Here is a 23,770-nt window from a genome sequence, read left to right on the forward strand (position 1 = left end):
CGCCCGGTGGCTCTCGGGAGGGAGCCCTTGTCTCGTCCGTGTTGGCTTCCGGAGGCTGCCCCTAGTCCTCGGCTCACAGCTCCATTCCGGGGTCCAAGCCAGTGACCTCAGGCCGGTCCACCCCCGCCGTCTCTCCGGTTCTTCTGCCCGGTCCCCTCTCCCGCTTCTGCGCTGTCCTCGCTTACTGCGGTCGGGACGAAGGCCCGCAAGTCCCCGCTGCAGCGCACCTGGGATCCTGCAGCTCCGGACGCCGCGCACCTGGGATCCTGCAGCTCCGGACGCCGCGCACCTGGGATCCTGCAGCTCCGGACGCCGCGCACCTGCGGTCCTGCAGCTCCGGACGCCGCGCACCTGCGGTCCTGCAGCTCCGGACGCCGCGCACCTGAGGTCCTGCAGCTCCGGACGCCGCGCACCTGGGATCCTGCAGCTCCGGACGCCGCGCACCTGGGATCCTGCAGCTCCGGACGCCGCGCACCTGGGATCCTGCAGCTCCGGACGCCGCGCACCTGCGGTCCTGCAGCTCCGGACGCCGCGCACCTGGGGTCCTGCAGCTCCGGACGCCGCGCACCTGCGGTCCTGCAGCTCCGGACGCCGCGGCCTGGGATCCTGCAGCTCCGGACGCCGCGCACCTGGGATCCTGCAGCTCCGGACGCCGCGCATCCCAAGTGGGGCACGATCAGGGTGTCGCCGGGGCCGCATCCCCCGGAGGCCCTGGGAGAAGATCCGTTCACTGTCTTTCTCTGCTTCCGGAGGCCGCTGGCCCTCCGTGATGTGGGGACCCTGCCTGGGTTTCGCAGCCACCATCCCCCACCCTCCCTCTCCGACGGGCCCTGCTTTCGGGGCCGCCTTCCGCAGCTGCACGTCTGCTGCCTCCTTCTGATGACGCCGGGCCCACCCAGTCCACGCAAGTCCATCTCCTCCCTTGGCACTCAGCTGACGAGTCTCCACGATGCCATCCACAGACCTACTCACCCCTGCCATGTGAGGATGCTCGGGGCGTCTGTGGAGGGCGGTTAACCCGCAGCCACACCCCGGGGGAGAATCCCAGATCCCTGTGGTCAGAGCCGGCTCGCGGCTGCACGCCCTGGGCCAGGGAATGCGGCTGTCACAGGCACTCGATACATAGTTGTTAAATAAACGAATTTTAAGTTTCCTCTTTTTTAGGGAAATAATTCTTGGCTGTGGATATTGAAGACTGTCAAATTTTAAAAATAAAAGGATAAAAAAATACCATAAAATTATAATTTATGTTACATTTGAAAACAAACCAATATATATTTTTTTCTTTTCAACATATTTTTCCTTTCAGAAGGACTTGCCAAGGGGCGCCTGGGTGGCTCAGTGAGTTAAAGCCTCTGCCTTTGGCTCAGGTCATGATCTCAGGGTCCTGGGATGGAGCACCGCGTGGGGCTCTCTGCTGGGTGGGGAGCCTGCTTCCCCCTCTCTCTCTGCCTGCCTCTCTGCCTGCCTCTCTGCCTACTTGTGGTCTCTGTCTCTCAAATAAATAAAATCTTAAAGAAGAAGAAGAAGAAGAAGAAGAAGAAGAAGAAGAAGAAGGACTTGCCAAGACTTGGAAGTTCCAAATACACTCAGTTTTCTGATATTGATGGTCTTGTCCCCATATGTTAATTTTAAGAGTCTCGTTATCCTGCTTTGCTGGAGAGATTGCCCCAGTGAGACATATGCATTAAATGAGCAGAATGTTGTCACAAACTGATGCATTAGTAGAAAAATTACTATTTTTGCATACTCCAAAACTTATATTGATGTGTCTCAAATATATTTTTGTGCCAAATATTTGAATCTGTTATCTAAGAATAAATTCCATTAAACTGACAGTGTAAAATCACATTATCATCTGTAACTTGCAAAACAACTAAGACAAAATACAGCATTAATTTACATGAGGGAATATAATAAGCATATGCTCTATTAAGTTACTGTAATAATTTGCAATAAAATAATGAAAATATGATGGAGGATTAGTTGCCATGGGAGCTGAAAAATAACATCTGGTTACAAAATGGAAAATTCGACTGAGGCAACTGTTAATATGACGATGTAATGGCTCTGACTACCTTCTAATTTTTCACCCACCTCCCCAATGGACACCACTCAGCACTCAGGCTATAACGAAGGAAGCAGTTAAATATTCTGTACTGTTTAATGAAAATTACACATAAATATAAACAGATCTCTCTCTCCCATATATAGATATATGTAAATATATGTACATATATATAAAGATGTAAATACAAATGATGCTAATACTTTTAGATCACATTAGAAGTTGTCCCAGTTTGCTGACTTGTAAAAAACATTTGTTTCTTCTGTGTTTCCTAAAGCATATACAAATAATAACACATCTAGAAGTTGAACCCAAGACAAAAGCAAAAAAAGGAACAGTGTTAGAGAAGAATTGAAAACATTCATTGAGTTAACAGAGCATGTTAAAGGCATTTAAATAAAAAGGTCCAAAAAGAACAGAAATATTTCCTCATTCTTCTTGAGCAATAATCACATAGCGTTCTGTTATCTTCTTATGCTAGAAAAGGCGGTATTTGCACCACTTTGCCAACATGACTGAAAAGGACAGACAGAAAAGAACCCCAACCCAGACTACTGTCTACTTCAAAGTGTATCTCACACATACCAGTAATAGGAAGTTTGGAATGTAATGTTCTTTGGATGACAAAAATAAAATGTGGGCTAATTCTTCGGTCAACTAAATGTTTTGTGGTATTCTGGTATGAAATAAAACTTTGCCAAGAGTTAGGTCAAAATGCCCTATTCTCCCTGGTATGTCGTGGTTTGAAGAAATAATTTGCCATTTTTACAATCAATGAAATGGCTGAAATAAATATTTTTATCTGATGTTAACTATAATATGTGATTATTTCTTTATCTAAATAGGGAAAAAGAGGTTTATTTGTGACAACTAAATTTTTAAAACATTCCCATTCTAGGGACACCTGGGTCGTTCAGTCAGTTAAGTGTCTGCCTTCCGCTCAGGTCACGATCTCAGGGTCCTGGGATGGAGCCCCACTTTGGGCTCTTTGCTCATGTGGAGTCTGCTTCTCCCTCTCCTTCTGCCCCTCCCCCTGCTCATGTATGCCCTCTCTTTCTCTAATAATTTTTTTAAAAATTTAAATCTTTTAAAATTTTTAAAAAACAAAACATTCCTATTCTATATATTGCTTTTCTCTCTCTTTATAGACTGAATTCAGTGAGGGCATCTTACACTGTGGTACTCCCATAACCGTGCACAGTAGCTTGAACACAGCGCATATCCAACAAATACTTGCCAAATTTTAATTAGAAAGTCAAAAACTGGTCATCATAACAGTAATTAATAGAAGGGTCTCTGAGAATCTACAATGTAATACCGACAATACGTGCAATGACTGACTCCATAGTAATGGCTTTATTAAATAATTTACAGAATTTGTGTCATTTTTGTGATAACAAGTATTCTTATCACATACAGATTAAATATCACCAAGCCAATGTGGATTTTATGCACTCTGCTTGTATAATCCACTGATCCCAGTCCTCAACTCTTATACAATACGTCATCAGCACCACAAATTACTTCCTAGCACTAAAAATGTTCACATTGCGGAAACACCAACAGATTGTATCCACCATTTCATTAGTAACATCCAATCAGTCCTCTAGAAAATAATAGAGAACTAAAATTAGCTGAGTAGAATTTTACTTAAGAAACTACCATGTGAAATTAGTTCAGAAATCAACGTATTTGAACCCATGAGAAGTCAAACCACTAGCAATTTTGCTTTGGTTATTAACTGTTTAGACAACTATTCTCTCCAAGACCTTTGACGAAGGTCAGAAAACTCCCCACCACAGGATCCAGGACCTTCCTCCCATCATCCTTCCCTTGGATCTCTGCAATAGAATTACCATTGATCTGAGAACCTTTTTTCTTTTTCTAAGATTTTTAAAATTTATTTATTTATAGAGAGAGCGAGAGAGCACAAGCAGTGGGAGAATCAGCCAGAAGGAGAAGCAGGCTCCCCGCTGAGCAGAGAGCCCGACGTGGGGCTCCATCCCAGGACCCCGGGATCATGACCTGAGGCAACGGCAGCCACTTAACAGACAGAGCCACACAGGCGCCCCAATCTGAGAGCCTTTCTGACGCCTTCCATAACACCATTCTCCTGCCTGTTTCCTCTCTGAAATCTTCACTCATTTTCTAGCAGCTCCAGTCAATTTTCCCCTTTCCTAAGTTTACCCCAGGCTTATTCTCAAGTGTGTAAGCCTGATGATTCACAGACCTGTACCCCGGGGACACATAATACATTATATGTTAATGAAAATAATTAATAAAAAAAAGAATTAATGTATTTTTGTTCAGTGCTTATGTATCCTATTTCTTGGCTTAATGATTTCAAGTGTTTACTTTGTAACTAAATTAGAAACTTCCTAAGGTGAGGAACCATGGCTTCTAGTTCTGAACTTATTAGTAAATATATACACTGAGTGTACCATAGCACTTGGCCTAGTACACAGAACTCAGACAAATATTTGCTATTACAGATTGATTCATTATCAATGAGCAACATTTACGTAAATGTAAAACATTTCTGCAGGTGATTAAATCTTGAACTCATTTGTAATTACCTTCATGGAAAGATGAACAAATGTTTTGATAAAAAATGTCACTAGAGAAGGAAGAAAATATTTTCTTAACAAATAAACATTTTAATTGGAGAGCCTCCTATTGAAAATGTTTGATGTAGATGTCTGGGTTTTGTAGCTTTTCACTAGTTTATAGAACAGCTTAAGCAGATCCGCACATATGCTGTTGCCTTTCTGTCAGGTCTTGCTACAAAAACTTACAGTGTATCTCTCAGACTGGAACTCTGTAAGTAAGAAAAATGATTCTTATTTTTCTTTCTACTTCCAGTGTCTGGCCTGGAACTTAGGATCCAGGGGTTGAGGAAGCACACAATAATATTTGACCAGTGACTTCTTCATTAATTTTCTAATCAGTGGAGCACAGAATGCCAGGACAGAAAACCTAATAATTAGAGGTGTCTCACTGAGTGCTAAACCCACATCATTTTTTCTTTCCGAAGTCACTGTTGGCTCTCACCCTGTCACACATCCTATGATTGCATCTGCTTTCAACTCTCTGTGGAGTCCTGCTTACAAGGATTCCTATTTCATCGCAAGTAAAATGTTTAGTTGGGTAAATTAAAAGTTGCTTGCTTACTTCCTCATTATAGCTCTTCATGATAATCCCAAACTTTCATGTCTGGGAAAAAAAAAAAATCTAAGCCTCTGCAAGATCAAATGATGTGATACTTGCCCTAATTATTGCCTGCCACAGGTTTGGTCCCACTGAGGTCTCTAAGAACGCAGCACTAAACACACCATTTTCATGCAGTGTGCAGTGCTTTTCTTCTCACTAAACGGTCTTGCTCCTTCCCTTTTCTCCTCTCTATAAGATGCAATTGAAAGAGCTGTGGCTTGGGAGCCAGGAAACCCAAGTTCCATATCCCTGTCCAAAATCATTTATTTCTTGTGAGTCTCAATTTCCTCAACTGTAAACTAAGGTTCTTGGGTTTTATGTGCGCATCAAATGAGTAAATGCACCTTGAGAACTGCTCAATCCTACCTAGATCGAGCGTGACGTAATTTACAGAGGCAGCGACCTCCAGCAATAAACGTCAGCTGAATATGGACCACGGGCCTGTGTGGAAAACCCTAGCCTTGCCTCTGAGAAAGGGAATCTCTTTTAAGCACTGTGATCAGTAATGTGGTGGGGGCAGGGAGGGGAGTTAGGTATGGATGGAAAGTTGAAGCTGACCGTCCAAAAGAAGAGTACACCACCTGGCTGGAAGAAGAAACATTATGGATCACGCTGCAGAAGGATTTTGAGCAACTCTCTGACAATTAGCCGACATTTTCAATAAAAACGAATAATGTATCGATAATTTGATCTTTGCATCATGTTAGCCCAAACAGACCAATAGTTAGAACAGTTGGTCTAGAGGGCCATTCCAGCATATGTAATTTGATTAATTACATTGAACTGACTTAATTTTGTATTGACCTAAAACTGATACATTAAAGTAATTGAAACATTAAATTGAAGCAATAAAAACCGTGTTTTCAAACATGGGCCATCACGACCCTCCACTCCCACCTCGTGGACCCCAAAGAGCTGCTTTCCCCTGAAGCCACATCTGCATCTGCTTCTTGCTTCTCGAGACAAAGACACACTAACCCCATCTCCTGTTTGAGGCTAACCTCTCTACCTTTATACACAACACAGTGCCTTTCTGTATCGTGGTCAATCTTTATTGCCCTTTCTTTCTGTATCTTCAAGATCTCCCTCTCCCTGGGAAACTTGCGCTCAGGCCATAAACAGCCCATTCTGTCCTCTGAAAACAAAATAAAGCAAAAATTCTTACTTGACTCTACCTCTTATCCCAATTATGGTCCTGTATTTCTTTGTTACTTCACAACTCAGCTTTTTAATGAATAAGGAAAGAAAAATAATAATCTATGCTTGTTATTTCTACTATTATTAAATACAGACTTTATCAGTAATCAATAAATTATCTAAAACATCACCTCTCTAATAACAAACGAGATCACCCTACCTTCCGTTCTATGCTCCAAGACATTAAAGTAGTTGCAGTTTCTGCAGCTTTTTCCTTTTCTGCAAAATGATGTTGATTCATACTTCTGAGTATTTCTTCATATCTTTTGTTCCTAATTACATGCCATCTTCTTGCTTCTCTCTTGTCTCCTTTCTGCAGGCGACCACACATCCGTCATGTGTGTGGGGTCTCTCTCCTCCAGAAAACCAACCCCTGCTCTCCGAGGGGAGCTGGATAACCCTCCTTGTATTTATTATATTGTGGTTTACTTTTTGGCTCCTATGTTGATTTCCCTCATTACACACGTCCCTTGTGTGTTAATCACCTTTGTGTCCCTATTGCCTGACTAAAGTCATTATAAATAAAATGAACTTTTGTTTCCTTCTGTACCCAATTTGCGTGCTGCAGAGTATGTATTTTTATGAGGCTTCACACAAAGAGGAACTAACCTATACATAAAAGTTGATTCAATTTTTTTACGTTTGCTATTGATATAAAAAATTCAGCAAGATTGAGTAATATAATTAGAAAACAATCTGATAATTAGCTGGAGAGAAGCCACTTGATTTTGAACCATCAAAAAATATATTTTGCTTTATTATTAACCACAAACATTTATTGAGTATCTGAAACATGCACAGCACTGGAAATGCATTTGATTTTCTGGGTTTGAAAGATGGTCTTTTTTTTGTGCGTTTTTATTTAAATTCCAGTTAGTTAACATACAGTTACTACCATTTTCAGGTGTACAATTTAAATGTGTACTTCCAACACCCAGTGCCCATCATGACAAGCGCTCTCCTCACCCCATCATCTAGTTAGCCCATTGAGAGATGGTCTTTATTCTGAAGGAGCAGATGATAGAACTAAAGGATCAATGACAAATGCTTTATTGATAAATGAAACTAAAACAATGGAAGAGACAGAAAAGGTTTTTTCGAGGGTTAAAGGTGCCATAGAAAGGGGAAATGCTGTCATTTAGACAAAAAGAACAGAGATGACTGGGATCATTGGAAAGGTTTTTAGAAGAAGGCACATCAGACCAGATCCTGATGTTAAAGACTTGGGTAAATGAACGAGAGGGTGGGAGGCAGAGGAAGGAGATAACGGAGGGAAAGCAGGGGAATGACTCTGCTCTGGTGTTCCCTCCTCTCAGACCTTCCCTGACCTCCCGTCCCTGAGGCATTGTGTGGAAGGGGTGTCTTCTGGTGCCCCTAGGATCCTCTGTCTGCCGCCATCAGCACAGACCATACGGTATAGTCCTTTACTTGTGCCCATTACATGATTAGTTCTTGGGAGGTAAAGATTAAATATTTATTTCTGCATCAGTCAGTGAAGGGCCTGGTAAACAGCAGGTACTCTGTTAATGTTTACTGAAGGAGGAAATAAATGAAGGAATGCAGGTGAGTGCCTCATAGACAAACAGTGGGAGTATCTTCCTCTGTAGAGAAAAGTCAGTCAAAATTACCATCACTTAAGATTAGAGCATTATTTCCTTTAATAAAAAGTCAAAAATTTCGGAATCATCTGAACTAAATTCCAATGCCACTAACACAAATTTATAATGGCCTTTGAGGGGGATTTACATCCCGCCGCAAAGTAAATTATTGCTAAGTGCTGTAAGATTACCAAGTAGCTCTCACTTTTTGAAGAGTGCATTTGTCTAGAATTTGACAGTTTTCTCCCACCGGAATCTCTGATTTGAACATGGAGGTAAGCACGTGTGAATAGTATTTTTTTAATCTTTTCAGATTTTTAATTAAAAATTTTCATGCACCTGAATTAGACACATAGTAATATTTAAAAAATGCTCTTCTCTATCCCCAAAATGTCTGGGAGTAAAATTCTAGTAGGATTTGGGTACATAAATGTGTAAAAGATCCAGTCAGTATTACTGAAGGGAGGAAAACTGGAAAAGAAGCAGACACAGAGTCTCATTTTCCCTGAAGTATAAGGAGGACAGGCAGTATGTTCTCAAAAGTTCTGTGTTTAAGAAACACCAGAGGAATAAATCAAACCTTCTAGATATTCAGAGTAAAGACATACATGTCTCCCAAAAAATATAATAAGTATGACCATCCCATGATCTACTCTTCACATGAAAGCCCAGAACCTTTTAATTCCCCTTCTCCTTTTTCCTTTCTTTAAAATTTGTACAGAATAGCAGTTTACTATGTTCAGTCGTCAGGAAGAACAAACGGTCTCTGCTACCAAGACAAATCCATCAGCTCTAAGGGTGAGAGCCTAGGATGATGCTTATCTGACCACCCATCCCACCAAAACATACCTGGAGAACCTGGCGTCTTACGACTGTGATGGTGTAATACAACACATGATACATGTACACGTTTTCTTTGTTGTTGGAAAGCTCAAAATTACCTGAAACCTACACAATTTGAGGCCATAATACTATAAATTTTTTCATAACCTCCTTTTAGAAATTTTGCTTGGCTCAGTCAGTTAAGCGTCCGACTTGATTTCGGCTCAGGTCATGACCTCAAGGGTGTGAGACAGAGACCCACGGCGGGCTCCGTGCTGAGCGTGAAGCCTGCTTAAGATCCACTCTCTCCCTCTCCCTCCGTGCCCCGCAAAAGGAAGGAACCTTTGCCTAGAAACTTTGTCTCATTTTAGAGACTTCCCTAGAAAGTTTGCTATAAAGCCATTAACCGAAAAGCAGATCATTTTCCAAAGTCATAAATCGGAAGTTGTATTCCTGAAATGAACCGTGGGTAAAAACTGGACAAACATGGATAAAAACATCAAATCCTAATTTAAAAGTACAGAAACACATTACTACGGAGACTATGCATGACACCTCAATCTGCCAAAAGTGTCAGTGAGATTCCTCGCAGGCGCGTGCACAACTCTGAGGTATGGGTGCAGGTTCCCAGAGCCGTCCGCGGTCCCCGACTTTCAGAGCAGGAAGAACTGCTCTGCGTAATGGGTCACAGGGTTTAGGAAGGGAAGAATCTGAGGGCCAGCGACTTTAAGTTCCTTCCACGGAATCACCCACTTAGTTCCTGACAGATCTGCCATTAGAGCGCAGATTTCGTGTGTCCTGGTCCAGTTTTAATCTAGAAGCTTTTCTTTAAAATTATTTCAACAATTTATTCATGGAAGAAAGAAAATAGTCTATTTGGTGGAAGCCCTCATCTCCGTAACTGCATGTTTCTCCCTGTACAAGTAGAAAGTCTTAAAACACCCCGGAGAGCAGACAGGCCAGAGAGCGATGGAACCTTTGTCTAAACACGGAGCTCAGATTGTGTGGACATTTGTCACCAGTTTAAACTTTCAGCTCGAAGTCCCCTTCTGACCCAGCGAAAAGGGATACCGGGCTACAAACAGGCCCTCAGAGCTTCTCTTTGATTTTGAGACAGGCTTCCTGATGGGAGATGCATAGGGGAGAAGTAACAATAATAGTGGATTCAACCTCTGCTAGGAAGCTACGTTTTTGCATGTGGAGAGATTACAGTCCAGTTACATCACAAAAATCATGTTTTCTTTTCCTATTTGTTCTGTTTATCCTCCAGTCAAAGCCTCTGTTCTCATTCCTTCCTTTTTAACTCCTATGTGGGGGCTCTGGGAGGTTCCTAGATAGTTCTGTAAGAAGGTACTTTACGTTCCCCAATTCAAAACACTCTAACTTGCTTTCTTTCATGTCTATGGAGAGTCTGATACTCCTTTAGACTGCTAACGTGAGTGTTTGCTCAGAAGGAAACACTTGGTATGCATTCAGCTGTCAGCACAGCAGAGGCACGCTGACACCAGGCTATCCCTCTACTGGCCTTTACAGCTAACAGGGTTTCCACGCATAGTGTGAATTCTTTATTTTGTACCTGTGAGACAATAAAAGGTATGATCCCTGTTTCATAAATGAGGCCATTAAGGCTTCTTATAAGGAATTTATAAGGAAGGAGGGAGACTTTATTCCAGTCATCCGCGCAGTGCTCTCGCAGTGCTCCAGCCACGCGGAGTTAGTAGACACCGAGTGAGCTCACACACACCGCGCCGTCCTCCCACCGAGAGCCCAGATGGAGGCAAATGCCATCCCTCATGAAGACACTGCTCAGGGGTCAAATAAGTCTGCCTTGACAACAGTAAAATACGAGGAAGATAAACAGAAGTTTCATATGTGAAATAGACTTTCACTGTTCTTGAACAACTCCCTCCCTGAACCAAATGGGCAAACAGTTCCCGAAGTCGTTATATTATAAAAAAGGATAAAATTAAGTGAGCACATGTACTTCCAAGTTGGTGAGTTGCACCCTAATACCAAAGTATAACTCTCAGGGGTTTGGGTGGTTTGCTTTTCCTAACTTGCTTTGTGAGTAATCGAGTGGGCAGAGGCCTGGCTCAAGGGAAGAACATGAGATGAATAACATTTATTTATTGCTATTTCAAACCTCCCCGTTATGCTTCTCCCTCCTAACCTCGCATTCTGCCCCCATGCCTACAGGTCGCTGCTCCCGCAGTCTTTCTCCCGTCACTCCGAGTAACTGGGGGCGCACTGATGGAAATTATTTCAATTACGGTAGCAGAAAACAGCCTGCAATGGTCTATCAGGGAATCAACCTAAGTATTAGTAACACCTGTTTTTCTTCAGTGCCTTTAAAGTGTGAGGAATTTTAACTCAATTTCTCAATATGCAGATGAAAAAAACAACCTGCTCAAGGTCACACGGCTGCCAATGGCCGATCAGGACCCCAACGTGAGACTCCAAGGACCATGCGCTAATAACTGCTCATGGAAAGTAAGTGGAAAAGGAGAAGTTTGAAATGTAGAAATTGCTAACTGTTAAAGGCCCTATGTATCAAAAAATGGTAATAGTTGGGAACCAAGAGAATTTCCTATAATCAAAAAGAGAAAAAAAAATCTCACTGAAACAATGAGCTTTTCCTTCCATCTATAGGCCCAACCTACAGTATATATGCTGTTGGCACACAAAAAAAGAAATATAATATCATGTTAGTGTCTATTTCTTTATTCTAAAATGGCAATGTTTTAGGAATATAGGGTAAAAAAATAGAGAAATTAAAGAACAAAAATTAATGGATGTCACAAACTTTCCCAACCTCTTTGAAATCCTCTAAATAAATCTCACAAGACATGATATAGGTCCAGTCATGAAGCCTCATATTAGCTTGGTGACTTGCATTTTAGTGTATCACAGAGATGCTAACTGGCACCCTGGGTACCCACAGAGAACCCACCTTTCCACGCACCAAAGCCTTCTGTGTGATGCACTACCGCAGGGTTCTACCCTGAAGAAACTGAAAAGTCCTCTTCAGAAACAGTGGGAATGTGGTGGGCAAATTTCCATTTTGATTATACTTAGGCAACTTCTAGTTTCAGTAGAATGGATCTGAAATGATTGTAATGTCTCGACTGTGGAACCGTCCATGGACAAGTACAGAACGTCCTTGACAGCCCTGTTTCATTTGCCTAAAGTGTGAGACACAGACTCGATCTGATAGTGGACTTTTCACCCAGGACCACAGTATCTGCTGATTCTAATGGTCAGAGAACAGTGAAAAAAAGATTGCAAAAGACAAACTATCATATAATTGGCTCTCATTATAAGGGAGTCATATTATTAATACTGGGCATTAAATAGTAACTAGAAAGCACGTGCTGTGTATTTCTCATGGAGTAGGAGAGAAGAGGACACAAAACAGTAAAGTTTTGGTGGGAGCCCAGGCTCCAAGGAAAAGTCTATAATTTGAAGCAAAATTTGGGAAGTTGACAACATCCAACCAGAACTGCAGTGTGGGACACTAATTCTCATGCAGAATTCTCAGTGCTTTCCCTTCAAACAGAAAGGAGCTAGAAAGCATATTTTCCTAAAACAGAACAAAACTAAACTAAAGTCATCTATTTTAAAACTGTTTTTCTAGAACTGAACTTGCTCATTCTTCTAGGACCTTGTAACATTGCATCCATGGAACAGATGTGGAAGGAATACCAGGTAGCTCAGGTAAGTGGACCTTCGACAAGTTTATGAAACATACTTATTTATATGCTGAAGACGCCAAAATACTAACTTAATTATCATCAGCGTACTAAGTTAATTTTATTCCGTCCTCCTCCCTGTCTGCAAACACAAGCACTGCAAACGGAACTTTGAATGTAGTCACTGGCTAATCTCTACAGCACTAATTCTGTTTCATTTCTGTCTCATTCTCTAAAGTAATTATCCCACTTTATTTTTTTTTAAAGTAAAATAAACAGATTGTAAAAAGACTGAGATCTTCCCAGGCTCATGAGAACTCCATTTGTTCAGGAATTTACTAGTTGTTTCTCAGCAAAGTTCAGTTCAGTTTTACTATGCTTAAGGGAGAAAAATAAAAGCACAAACACATGCCTAATTGAATGGGCAGATGTCAAGATTTGAGGGGAAATAGGAAATGGTTAGAGAAAGAAATGAGAATTTTTTAATGAACACTCAGAAAGACATAACATTTGTAGCTCCTTAAGGCTTGAACACAAGATCCCTGAGGAAAGGTTCAGTGGTTCCTCCTTCAAGACCCAAGTTTTTTTGTTTTGTTTTGTTGTGTTTTGTTTTTTAAGTACAAATTCATGTAAAAGAAAATTCTTTTATCAGAATCACTCATTTGCATCAGAATGACCAGTATCCTTCTGCCTTCTCAAAATAAAGTATCAACTTTCCTTATAAAACTTCAGAGGTTTTGTGTTTATAGCCAAAGACCAGAAAATGAGGAATTTTTTTCTGCAGTTCAGAAACTGAACTGTTCTTCTGTGGTAACGAGTTAATCTCAGTGTCCACCAGTCCATCCTACCAGAAATTCTAGCTCAAAAATTAGCACTAACATGAGAAAGATGATGTTCCGAATTAAACTGTAACAGTTTTTATTAACATATAATGTATTTTTTGCTTCAGGGTACAGGTCTGGGAGTCATCGGTCTTACACACTTCCCAGCACTCACCATAGCACATACTCTCCCCAGAATCCATAACCCAACCACCCCATCCCTCCCCCACCCCCAGCAACCCTCAGTTTGTTTCCTGAGTTTCAGAGTCTCCCCAGTCCCATCTTGTTTCATTTTTTCCCTCCCTACCCCCGAATCCCCACCTTGCCTCTCAAGTTCCTCATATCAGAGCTACCCTGTGACCCAGCAATCACACTCCTGGGTATTTACCCTAAAGACACAAACGTAGTGATCTGAAGGGGCACATGCACCCGAATGTTCATAGCAGCAATGTCCACAATAGCCAAACTATGGAAAGAACCTGGATGTCCATTGACAGATGAACGGATAAAGAAGATGTGGTATATATACACAATGGAATACTATGCAGCCATCAAAAGAAATGAAATCTTGCCATTTGCGACAAATGGATGGAACTAAAGGGTATTAAGCTGAGTGAAATAAGTCAATCAGAGAAAGACAATTATCATATGAAAAAACTAACTTAATCGTTTCTTCAATATAAAGCTCTGCAATGAATGAGAGAGAAATGGCTTAAAAATAATTTCAAACTAGAATACAGGAATGTGATAGGTTCTACTACCTCAGGAGCAAAAATAAGCATGACTGCTATTTAAGATAAATGAAAATATTAAATCTCTATAAATGAATTTATTTGCTATGGAATGCACCCACATTTTTAGAATTTCATGAGGAAAGAATCTAAAACGGATGTCCACAGAACCACCATACTGAATAATACAGATTCAATTAAAAGAATTCATAGCTACAAATTACCTGGCAAGGTTCCATATGCATACCTCCCTCTAAGTCAAACCCGTCATTTGTTCAAGTTTAAAACACTGAGAAGAAAGAAAGAAAGGAGAAAGAAAGGAAAGCATGAGTGAGTGTGAACAACGTGCCTACTTCCTACACCAGCTTCTGCCTTCTGGAGTAAACCTCACAAAATTCTCCTGGGAGTAAAAGAAGTGAAGAAACCAGCAGACTTGGGAAAACGAAGAGGTTTGCTGTGAGGTCCGGGAGATGGTGGTCACCCCCACGGCGGGACCACAGGGTCCTGGGAGCTGCCTCGGCAATCCCTGTGTTGGGAAGCAATTCCTCTCATTGCTGATGCAACCCAGAGCCATGCAGTGTAGAAAACACGCTTCTAAACTTGAATAGAGACTCTTACGACGATCATGGTTTCAGAAAATAAACTCCGAAACAGACACAGCTCGTGGACAGGCGTGAGGTAGCCCCGCAACCTGGAAGGAGCCGGGCCTGGCTCACACGCGGGAAGCCACCGCAGAGAATGAAGTGCGGGTGTGGGACGGGGAGGCTGGGACGCTTCAAACCACAGGGCCATGAGACAGTCTCCGATGGAAAGATGTTTTGGTTTCTTTGGTTTTTCCCCCATAATAAACCTACACAAGGAGCCACACAATAAAGCTCTACTATTTGAAGAGTGACATTTTTAAATGGATTTAGAATATAGCCCAGCTAGAAATGAGTTGCCTATTTTGATGTATTATCAGAATGACCCTACTATAATGGTAGGTAAAATTTAAAGTTTTACATTTTAAGTAAAACTTAATTTAAATTTAAATTGCATTTTAAGTTTTACACTAGATTTTCATCTCTTTGGGAGCAAAAGTTGTTTCTTTTTTTTTTCCGTGGTATCTAACAGTTTCATTCTCATAATCACCTGATATGCATTATTGTCATTGCTGTGTAATTAAACAGTAATGGAGAAATAGTATCAACTATCATTTAATGAGCTCCTGCTATGTCAGGACCCAAACTACATAGGCAGTTGATACATACGGTAGTCTTCATAACAATTATGTGAGGTCGATATTGTTATTCCAATTTTACAGATGAAGAAACTAAGACATAAAGAAATAAAAAATTGTGCAAGATTATACAAATTTTTAAAAACTGAGTTTAATATAAGTTCACTAATAGTTGAGTAAATGCTAGGAAATATTTTTAGAGTTTTAAAAATAATGTTTAATTGGTACATATTCAAGGAATAACTATTATGTGCCTAATACATAAAATGAATTAATAACATGGAATGGGACCTGGAAAACAGAGGCAAGTAAGAAAAAGGTACAGTGCGTGTGCATGTGCAGTGGAAGTTGGGAACTACAGGCAAATTCTTGTTTTCAGGCAGGGAGTGACAGCTATGAGGGACTAAAATTCTAGAACTGAGCCAGATCGTAGAAGGTCTCATATGCCACGCTCAGGAGCCTGCACATGATTCTTTCCCTCAGATTACGGGAGCCAGCAGAAGGTGACGGAGCTGGCAATGACATGATCAGACTTTACTTTGATGTCACAGCAGCAACAGAGGAGCTCTACATACGCGTGAGTGGGAAGTGGCCACATAGGAGGCCTGGCTGGGAATTCAAATGCTTTTGCAATTATCCAGGGATTTGATTGTACCTGAACCGAGGCATTTGTAGAAGAAAGGGAAAAGAGGTATATTTGGGAAATATTGGGCAGATAAAACGGTAAAATTAAGTGACTGATCGGAATTTTGCTTTAGTGACCAGGTAGGATGATGTTGTCATTCCCTGATATAAGGAATACATAGGAAAGATGCTCTTGTCTTGAAGGAACGATCATGAGTCGGGTTTTAGATGCGCTGAACTTGAAGAGGTTATGGCCCATCCTTGGGAAGGTGTGGAAGGTCAGGACTGCAGAGAGAGATCTGTGAATTCTCAGCCGTTTGCTGTTAAGTGAAACCCTGAGAGAGTGATTCCCAGATGATCCAGGAAGAGAATAAACAGGGAAGACCAGTGAACCAGATCCTGTGAGGGAAAAAAAGGGGGAAGGGCAAAGGAAAAAGGGAGAACTTGCCCACAAAGCTGACAGGAAAAGGTTAGGTAGCTCGAGGGAGAACTTTCAGAGGACAGTTTTTCAAGAAAGCTGGAGTGGTCAACTGTATCAAATAATGGAGAAAGGCCTGATGAAACAGATTAAAGGGGCCCATTGGAACATCACACATTTTAGTCCTCAGCTTACTAGACCAGCTTAACTGGAGTAGAGGAGACAAAAGTCCGAGCGCACGGGGATGAGTGAGTGCATGGAGACAGAGGCAGCTGGACTAAGAATTAAGACAGGGTGGGAGCCAGACACGGCCCTGGGAGGAGCCGAGCTTGTTTACCAGATAAGGGGAAAGACCCCAGAGAAAGGAAGTGGCTGTCGTTAGAGCGAAGAGAGGACGACTGGTGGAGAAAGTTCCCCTGGGAAGTGGGAAACAAACAAAACTACAGAAGGGAAACAAATCCAGAAGCTTTTTCAAAACAAATTCAAAGATTAGGTTAAAGTCAAAAATATGCCACTAAGGTTTGTATCTGTGATGACTGAAATCAGATTGTAATATCACTTTCTGTGTCTCAGTTAAGTGTTTTAAAATTACCTTCAGGGGTAAGTTCCAGGAGTCCCAGCAGACTGACAGAGGTGTGTACATTTTCCCAACTTTAGATGAGGACCCAAAAGTCTGGTGAGGCGAAAGCACCCCTTGCAGGTTGCAGAGCTCCTAAACCCCAGAGAGGGACCAGAAGCAGGTGTTTTCCCAATGACTACCAGACGGGGCTTCTTACTCGGGTACACAGACTTTACGGCTGGGATGCTTCTGATGCAAGCAACATTCCTACTGAGAATGTATTTGTTGTCTCTTGCAACTGAATTTATAATTCTGATTGAGCAGACACCGAAAAGAGAAAAAAAGATGAAAGAAAGAAGAGAAAGAACTGTGAGATGTCTTTTCTCTTTCCCAGGAGAAATTAAAAAAAAAAAAAAAAAGCATGTAAACATTTTTGAGTTTGAAAAAAAAAACAAAAAAACATTTTTGAGTTTGAACATTACATCACAGAGCTACAGGGACACGTTAATTCATTAATATTGTTGACGTTGCCACTTTCTCTGTAGAAGGCACGTGGATAAGAAGAATCTTACGCTATCAGAATCCCACTAATCACTTACCACTAGTGGGATTTCTCTTACACACTGTTCCTTAGAGAATATATTCACAGTATAAGATGAAAACACCTTGATTTCTTCTGAAGGGCTTAGTTTTGAACATTTCAATAAACTATCATAAAAACACTAAGGTTGCAATGTGGCTACAATTTTAAGGCAAAATTTTCCATAGGATAGTCTGCTCCCTCCAGCAAATGCCAAAAGTAGATACTTTTAAAAATACTGACTATCATGACTCAACAGTCTTACAGGAAACTTAGATGAAATTTACACGGAAAGTAATCAAGAGAAAAGCTGAATTGTGAGTATCTTCCCAACTCCATTATTTTGTATAAACTTATACAACTTGGTCAAATTTATATAATGAATCACTTAATAACTAATAATTTTAGACTTTTCTCTTACCATTACTACATATCTCATATGTAAATCTAAATTTTGCAATGTGACCTCAGAGCAAAAAATGGTAGGTCAAAAAATGACTGACTTTTAAACATTTCATAAATGTAATAAAAGACCAAGTGATGATGTACGGATTGTCCTTCAAGTAGGAGTACATTGATTAAATAGTTTTCTTCCTGTGACCATAGTTTAACATGATTCTAATCTTGTAAGTCCCAGCTCCTCAAAACAAAGCTTTCTCTTTCTGTTTTTACCTCATTTCCAGCATTATGGGCATTTCTGGAATGATCAACCCCATGAATTGTAGGTCTGCAGTGACGGTGCTAAAAGTATGAAAAATATGAAGTAAAAGAGAGAAAATGAAAACTCTATATTCACCTATTAAAATATATTTTAATAACATGCATCCACTGTATAGTAGAACGATTTACGTAAGCCACTATGAGTGGGATTTGGGCATTGAGTTATTTTTCCAGAAATGACAGTGAATCTGCAGTGGTTTATCTATGAACTTTAATTAGGCAGACCTGTAACTGAAGGGAATCACTGGAGTAGCAAGTTACCACCAAGTCACAGCTGTGTAGTCTTGGAACAAGAACCTAACTGGTCCACATCAAGATCAAGAGCGTTAGGCAGAGATGTAACACAGTGGTTCACCAACACAAATCAGAACCACCTAGAGAGCTTCCCAAATCCCATCCAAACCTGCTAAGTTGGGTATCTGGAAAGGAGAAGAGCCCAGAATCCATATTGGTAACAAACTCTTCAGATGACCACACAGCCCGCTCAACGTGGACCTGTGAACTGTTTACCCACTAACCCAAAGAGTCATGGTCAAAGCATATATTGTATTTGTCTTTATAAAAAGACAAATATTTGCATTTATTTGTATTTGTAAAAATACGTATTTGTATTTATAAAACAATTATCTGTATCGAGGCACCTGGGTGGCACCGTCTGTTGACTGTGGCTGATTCTTGGTTTCGGCTCAGGTTGTGATCTCGGGGTCCTGATGCTGAGCCACATATCAGGCTCTGAGGCTCAGGGCTGAGTCTGCTTGAAAGACTCTCCACCCCCTCTTTCTCTGCCCTTTCCCCCATGTTCTTTCCTCTCTTCTCTCTCTCTTAAAAATAAAATATTGTCTTTATCTCTCGATCTACAGTCTACATGTATAGAGAGAGATACACTCTTCAAAGTAAAGCCTCAGTTTAGTTTGGGTAAAAGTTACAGGTACTTCTAAATTTATCTGGACAGAATCAGGAAGCAAAGAACTGCAGGCTCATATCAGTGCCTTCCAATGATCTTAGTCTCACACACTACTCAGAAGTGAACAATAACCAGGGTAGATCTGATCACACAACTATATCCTGCCCATTGAAATTAGAAGACTTGTTCCACTGAAAGTGACTGACATTGTGTTTGGGACTAGAGTTGCTTCCTAACAGCTATTTTGTCTTTCATATCCTTCATAACATAACTCTATTCAGTAGCGTACACAGCTAGTGCCACCTAGCTAAAACACTACATTCCCTAGCTGCCCTTGTAGCTTTGTGTGCCTATATGACTAAATTCCAGCCACTATAAGTTGAAATGGAATGAAGGCCTAATTGTCTCCATGAAAAAAGAGAGAATCACCACCTTTGTCTCTCATTCTCTGTTCAAATAAATGCCTGGAAAGTAAATGTAATGGCTGGAACTCCAGCAGCCACCTAGGACCATCACTCAAGGATTATACCCTAGGGATATGAGAGTAAAGAACTAGAAAGAGATTGAGTCTTTGATGACTTTGTAAAGTTAATATACCAGGCTTTCACTACTTAACTACAAGCTTCTTTTAAAAATAGGAAAAAAAATTTAAACTATTGCTTTCTGTTAGATGCAGCTGAACCACGATTAAAACACCCACTGTAAAAGTTTGCATGTCCTACACAATCCAAAGTATCTATTTTATCAGTAATGAGTTAAAAACAATTTATGAGTGGTCAAGTATCTTAAGCTATGTATTCATATTCTCTGCTTCCTTTAAAGTGGTCTGATCCAAGTAAGGCTGAGCAATAAGCATTTGTGTCTTCGAATTTGTATTTTAATGATGAGATAAATGGCAGATACAGCATAATAAAATGCAAGAGACCTTGATATAAAAAGAACTGTCAGCCCCTCATCTCTTAGTAATCAGAAGTTGGCTTGGGTCCAGGATATCAGTGTAGGGTTGCAACAAGAGGGTTCCAGATTTATGGTCCATGAGCCAAACTTGGCACTCAGACATATTGCATTTGGCTTATGCAGTGCTTTCTGAAAACATTAGTTTTGAATGTCTTAAAGGGGGAGGCATCTTCAGCTCTCCACACGCCCACCATTCCCTACTGATGCACAACCACTTACTCGCTCCACTTGTTTATGGCACCTGCCTGGCCTCCGGAAATAAAATGGTACACTTTGGCACCTTTTCTCCTCTCCATTACTTCTCTGTTGCTGAAATCAATGATTCACACCAAAGATGATTTTCTAAGATTAAGTCTGCCCATTTCTAATAGCAAGAATGTGTATAACTCAGTAGGTGTTAGAACTTTGTTTAGGAATATAACAATTATTATAAATGCAATAGTATTTTCTCGTACAAAAAAACAAATGGGAAACCTTTTTAAAGCTCCCTACCACCACCATCACAAACACACATGCCCAAAAACTCATCAAAATCTGATTTTGTCATTCTAACTATGATTCTGGTTACTTAAGAGTTTCAATTAATGTTAGCCCAACGTCCTTTCAGTTCTTAGGAATTTATTTTATTTTATTTTTTTCAGTTCTTAAAATTTACTAATAAGTAGCAATGTTTGGACCTAAAAGGCCTAAGACTTGATTTACTTACTTTTACCTCATTGTTCATAAGTATTTCTATCAGGCAGGCACTAGGCTTATGTTTACATTTCCGGTAAATAACCACAGTCAAACAGATGAGAGATACACCTTGAAGTATTAAAAAGAAAAATGTGAAAGTGTGTAAATATCCACTTACATGTGATAATGTGTCTCTCCATTTCAAAGGGGACATATTTGTATGCAAAGTCAATAGCACATTACATGACTTAGTTATAGCTAAAATTTGAAAAATATACTTGTTTTGCATGTGTACCTTAGTTAGTTCTTTAGTTTAAAGCATTTACCTGAACTTACTATCCCTGAATTTGAAATCACATGGAGTTTCAAAACTCTAACATGTTTATTAAGCTTGTGTCAAGCCTGAACAGGGGAAATAGAGTACTGCCAAGTATCCATTCAATGTAACTGAAACCAAAATATGCGCGTGAGTCAGTCCAAGTCACGGAACTCAGTATACTGGATTCTGGAATTCTTTTCTAGATCACCTTTAATTAGGGCCATACTACTTTCTTTCGCCATTGAATTTTTATCACCTATACTCTCCTAGGTAGAGTAATCATACAGAGGGATTTATTTTTTGTGATGTGAATGCAAGGAATTACACTATTTCTATAAAATCTGATATTTGGGATTCCAGTTGCTGTGCTCTTTGGTTACACTGGGGGAAGAGAGGTTGGTATGCAGATGGGGCAGTTTTGCACCAAATAACAGATTTCTAACATTTGTGTAAATTAATAATAAGAAAAAATAAGCTCTCTTTATTTTTCAGAAGCACCTACAGAGTCATTACAGCTACTTGGGGAATTCTGTTAACAAGTGGCCAATTCCATACACCCTACGAGACAGCCCTTTCGTTTATTCCCATGCTCAATTATTGTCACACTTTGTAAAAGTTGTTTTAAAATATTAACAAGGAACGCTGTATTAAGTTTTAAAGTTGTTGATTGTTTTGGTGGGGGAGGGGAGTGAACTGTCCCCTTAGTAATTAGATTTGCTGTTTCTATTGTAATTTTTCTGTGTTTTTTCTCTCCCCTTTCCTGACTTCTACTTCCCAAGTATTTTCCCCACCCTTCCAACCAATGCACGTTTTTCACACCAATACAAAGAAACTCAAGAGTTTTACCTTTTGTAAATTGCCTCATTTTTGAAAACATAGAAAGTTTCAAGTTTTTGGAAGTGCCCCCTCTATGGGACTCGGGACAGATTGTTGGGTCTTCATCTCACATTCTTATTTTCACTGTGAAAATGATTCTTAGAACTTGTGGCCTCTAGACTAATTTTATGACCATCTTCAGAGCAAAAAGACACAGAAGTAGGTATTAAAAAATATATACAAACATGTATGCATATATCTGCATATCTATAAACACGAAAGTATCTGTGAAAGACGGTAACCGAAAAGTTCACATGTGCTAAGTTGTAAAAGCTTGAGTTTGATGTTAAATAGTCGTGAAAATCTATAATGGCCTATTATGAAAAAGAACATGTCTGGAGAACAAGGACTTAATAATCAGTGGAACCAAATTACGTATTTTCTTATATTTTATAGCCGCCAGGCATTTTGCTTAAGCAGACCACACAACCCAGCCCTCAGAGGAGCAAACTGCATAGGGAAAAAAAACCTGTAACAGGCAAGGTTCGTCTTACAATAGAGGAAAAGACAAGAAACTTGCATCTAAAGGATAATGTCCCTGCAAGTGCTCCATGATAGATGCTTCATCCGCGAGGCGGCCGGTGCTGCCCTCCGCCATCTGGCAGGGACCCCTGTCCTGATGGTGCAGCTGGAGGGGACACAGTCCCAGGGATCTGGCTTCCTTCAGCGTCTGTCACGGGGAGGTAAGCGAGACCTGCTCTGGGTCAGCAGAAGCGGTTTTAAGATCCCAAATGGGAAGGGACAGAAGGAAACGTCTGTGAAGGGAGGAGAGCCAGGCCCGAGACAAAGAGGAGTCAGTCATTGAGTGGCCGCAGAGGTCCTTCCACACAAAGAATTGTGCGGCCTGAGGTCCCCTGCAAGGAGGACGCACCCTGCCCCAAGGACAGAGCCCCTCTGGTGACCCTGCCTTCAGGGCTCCATTTCAAGTGCTCTGCTTTCCTTTCAAACGTCTCCCCCTCCCCTTGCAGCTGAAAGGACTCAGCCTGGACTTTGGCAGAAGTACCCGGTGCTGTCCTCTGCCCTGCGTCGGGGTCTGCAGATAATCTGATGGTCCTCCAGCCGCTCCCAGGTGCACCTCTGCCCGCCCCGGCCCCACTCCCCACTGCAAGTGCCCCCGCGCCCTCTCCCTCCCCCCGGGCTGAGCATCCCCCGTCCCAAACCCGCAGGAAACAGCACAAGCAAAGCAAACGGCGCGAACTCACCGTCCTCGCCTTCGTCCTGGGCTCTCGCTGAGACAAGCCGCCCTAATAAAACAGTCAGAAGGAGGAGAGAGGTTGCTTGCGGCCGGTATGCCATCTCGTCGCAGTGCTAGACATGCAGGTCCTCCTGGGAGCGAGAAGTGCTCTAAGGTTCTTGGAGCACCATGAAGCCGGCCTCGGCTCTCTCAGCTCTGGCCTGGGCAGCCTCTGCAAACCCCTTCCCAGCACCAGCTCCAGCACAGTCTGAGAAAACTTTTTTCAAGCGATGCAGCTTTAAATAGGAAGAATGCAGCCTCCACTTCTCTTCCTGCCCCTTTTCAGCTTGTTCAGGCTCATAACTATCCAGTGTCTGCCAAGCAACGGTCTGATTGATGGTAAACAGCCAAATCAGAGCGCGCCTCTCTGTGTCTCTGAGCCTCCAACTGTCCCTGCTCCGTTTATGTTTTAAACAGAAATGGGCGCTTAATCACAGAAACAAACGTTTAGTTCTTTTTCTCTTTTCTTCTTCTTCTTCTTTTTTTTTTTTAAAGACAGACTGTTAGAAGAAAATAGTCCTATTCCCCCCTCCCTAATCCTTCCCCCTA

At 41.3% G+C, this 23,770-nt stretch overlaps 1 protein-coding gene across 1 annotated transcript in view; it reads right to left on the reverse strand.

Moving 5' to 3' along the window:
• Positions 1 to 23,369, reverse strand: part of LOC111141519 (collagen type V alpha 2 chain) — a 137,611-nt gene extending 114,242 nt beyond the window's left edge. Inside the window, exon 1 of the mRNA XM_022494132.1 lies at positions 23,190 to 23,369. Coding sequence (XP_022349840.1) covers positions 23,190 to 23,283 — 94 coding nt within the window. The 5' untranslated portion in view covers positions 23,284 to 23,369. The remainder of the gene's footprint in view (positions 1 to 23,189) is intronic.
• Between the last annotated feature and the right edge of the window lie 401 nt (positions 23,370 to 23,770).

The sequence above is a fragment of the Enhydra lutris genome, unplaced genomic scaffold (genome assembly GCF_002288905.1).
Source record: "Enhydra lutris kenyoni isolate GAN:26980312 unplaced genomic scaffold, ASM228890v2 scaffoldscaffold1, whole genome shotgun sequence".
In the NCBI taxonomy this organism is placed as follows: domain Eukaryota; kingdom Metazoa; phylum Chordata; class Mammalia; order Carnivora; family Mustelidae; genus Enhydra; species Enhydra lutris.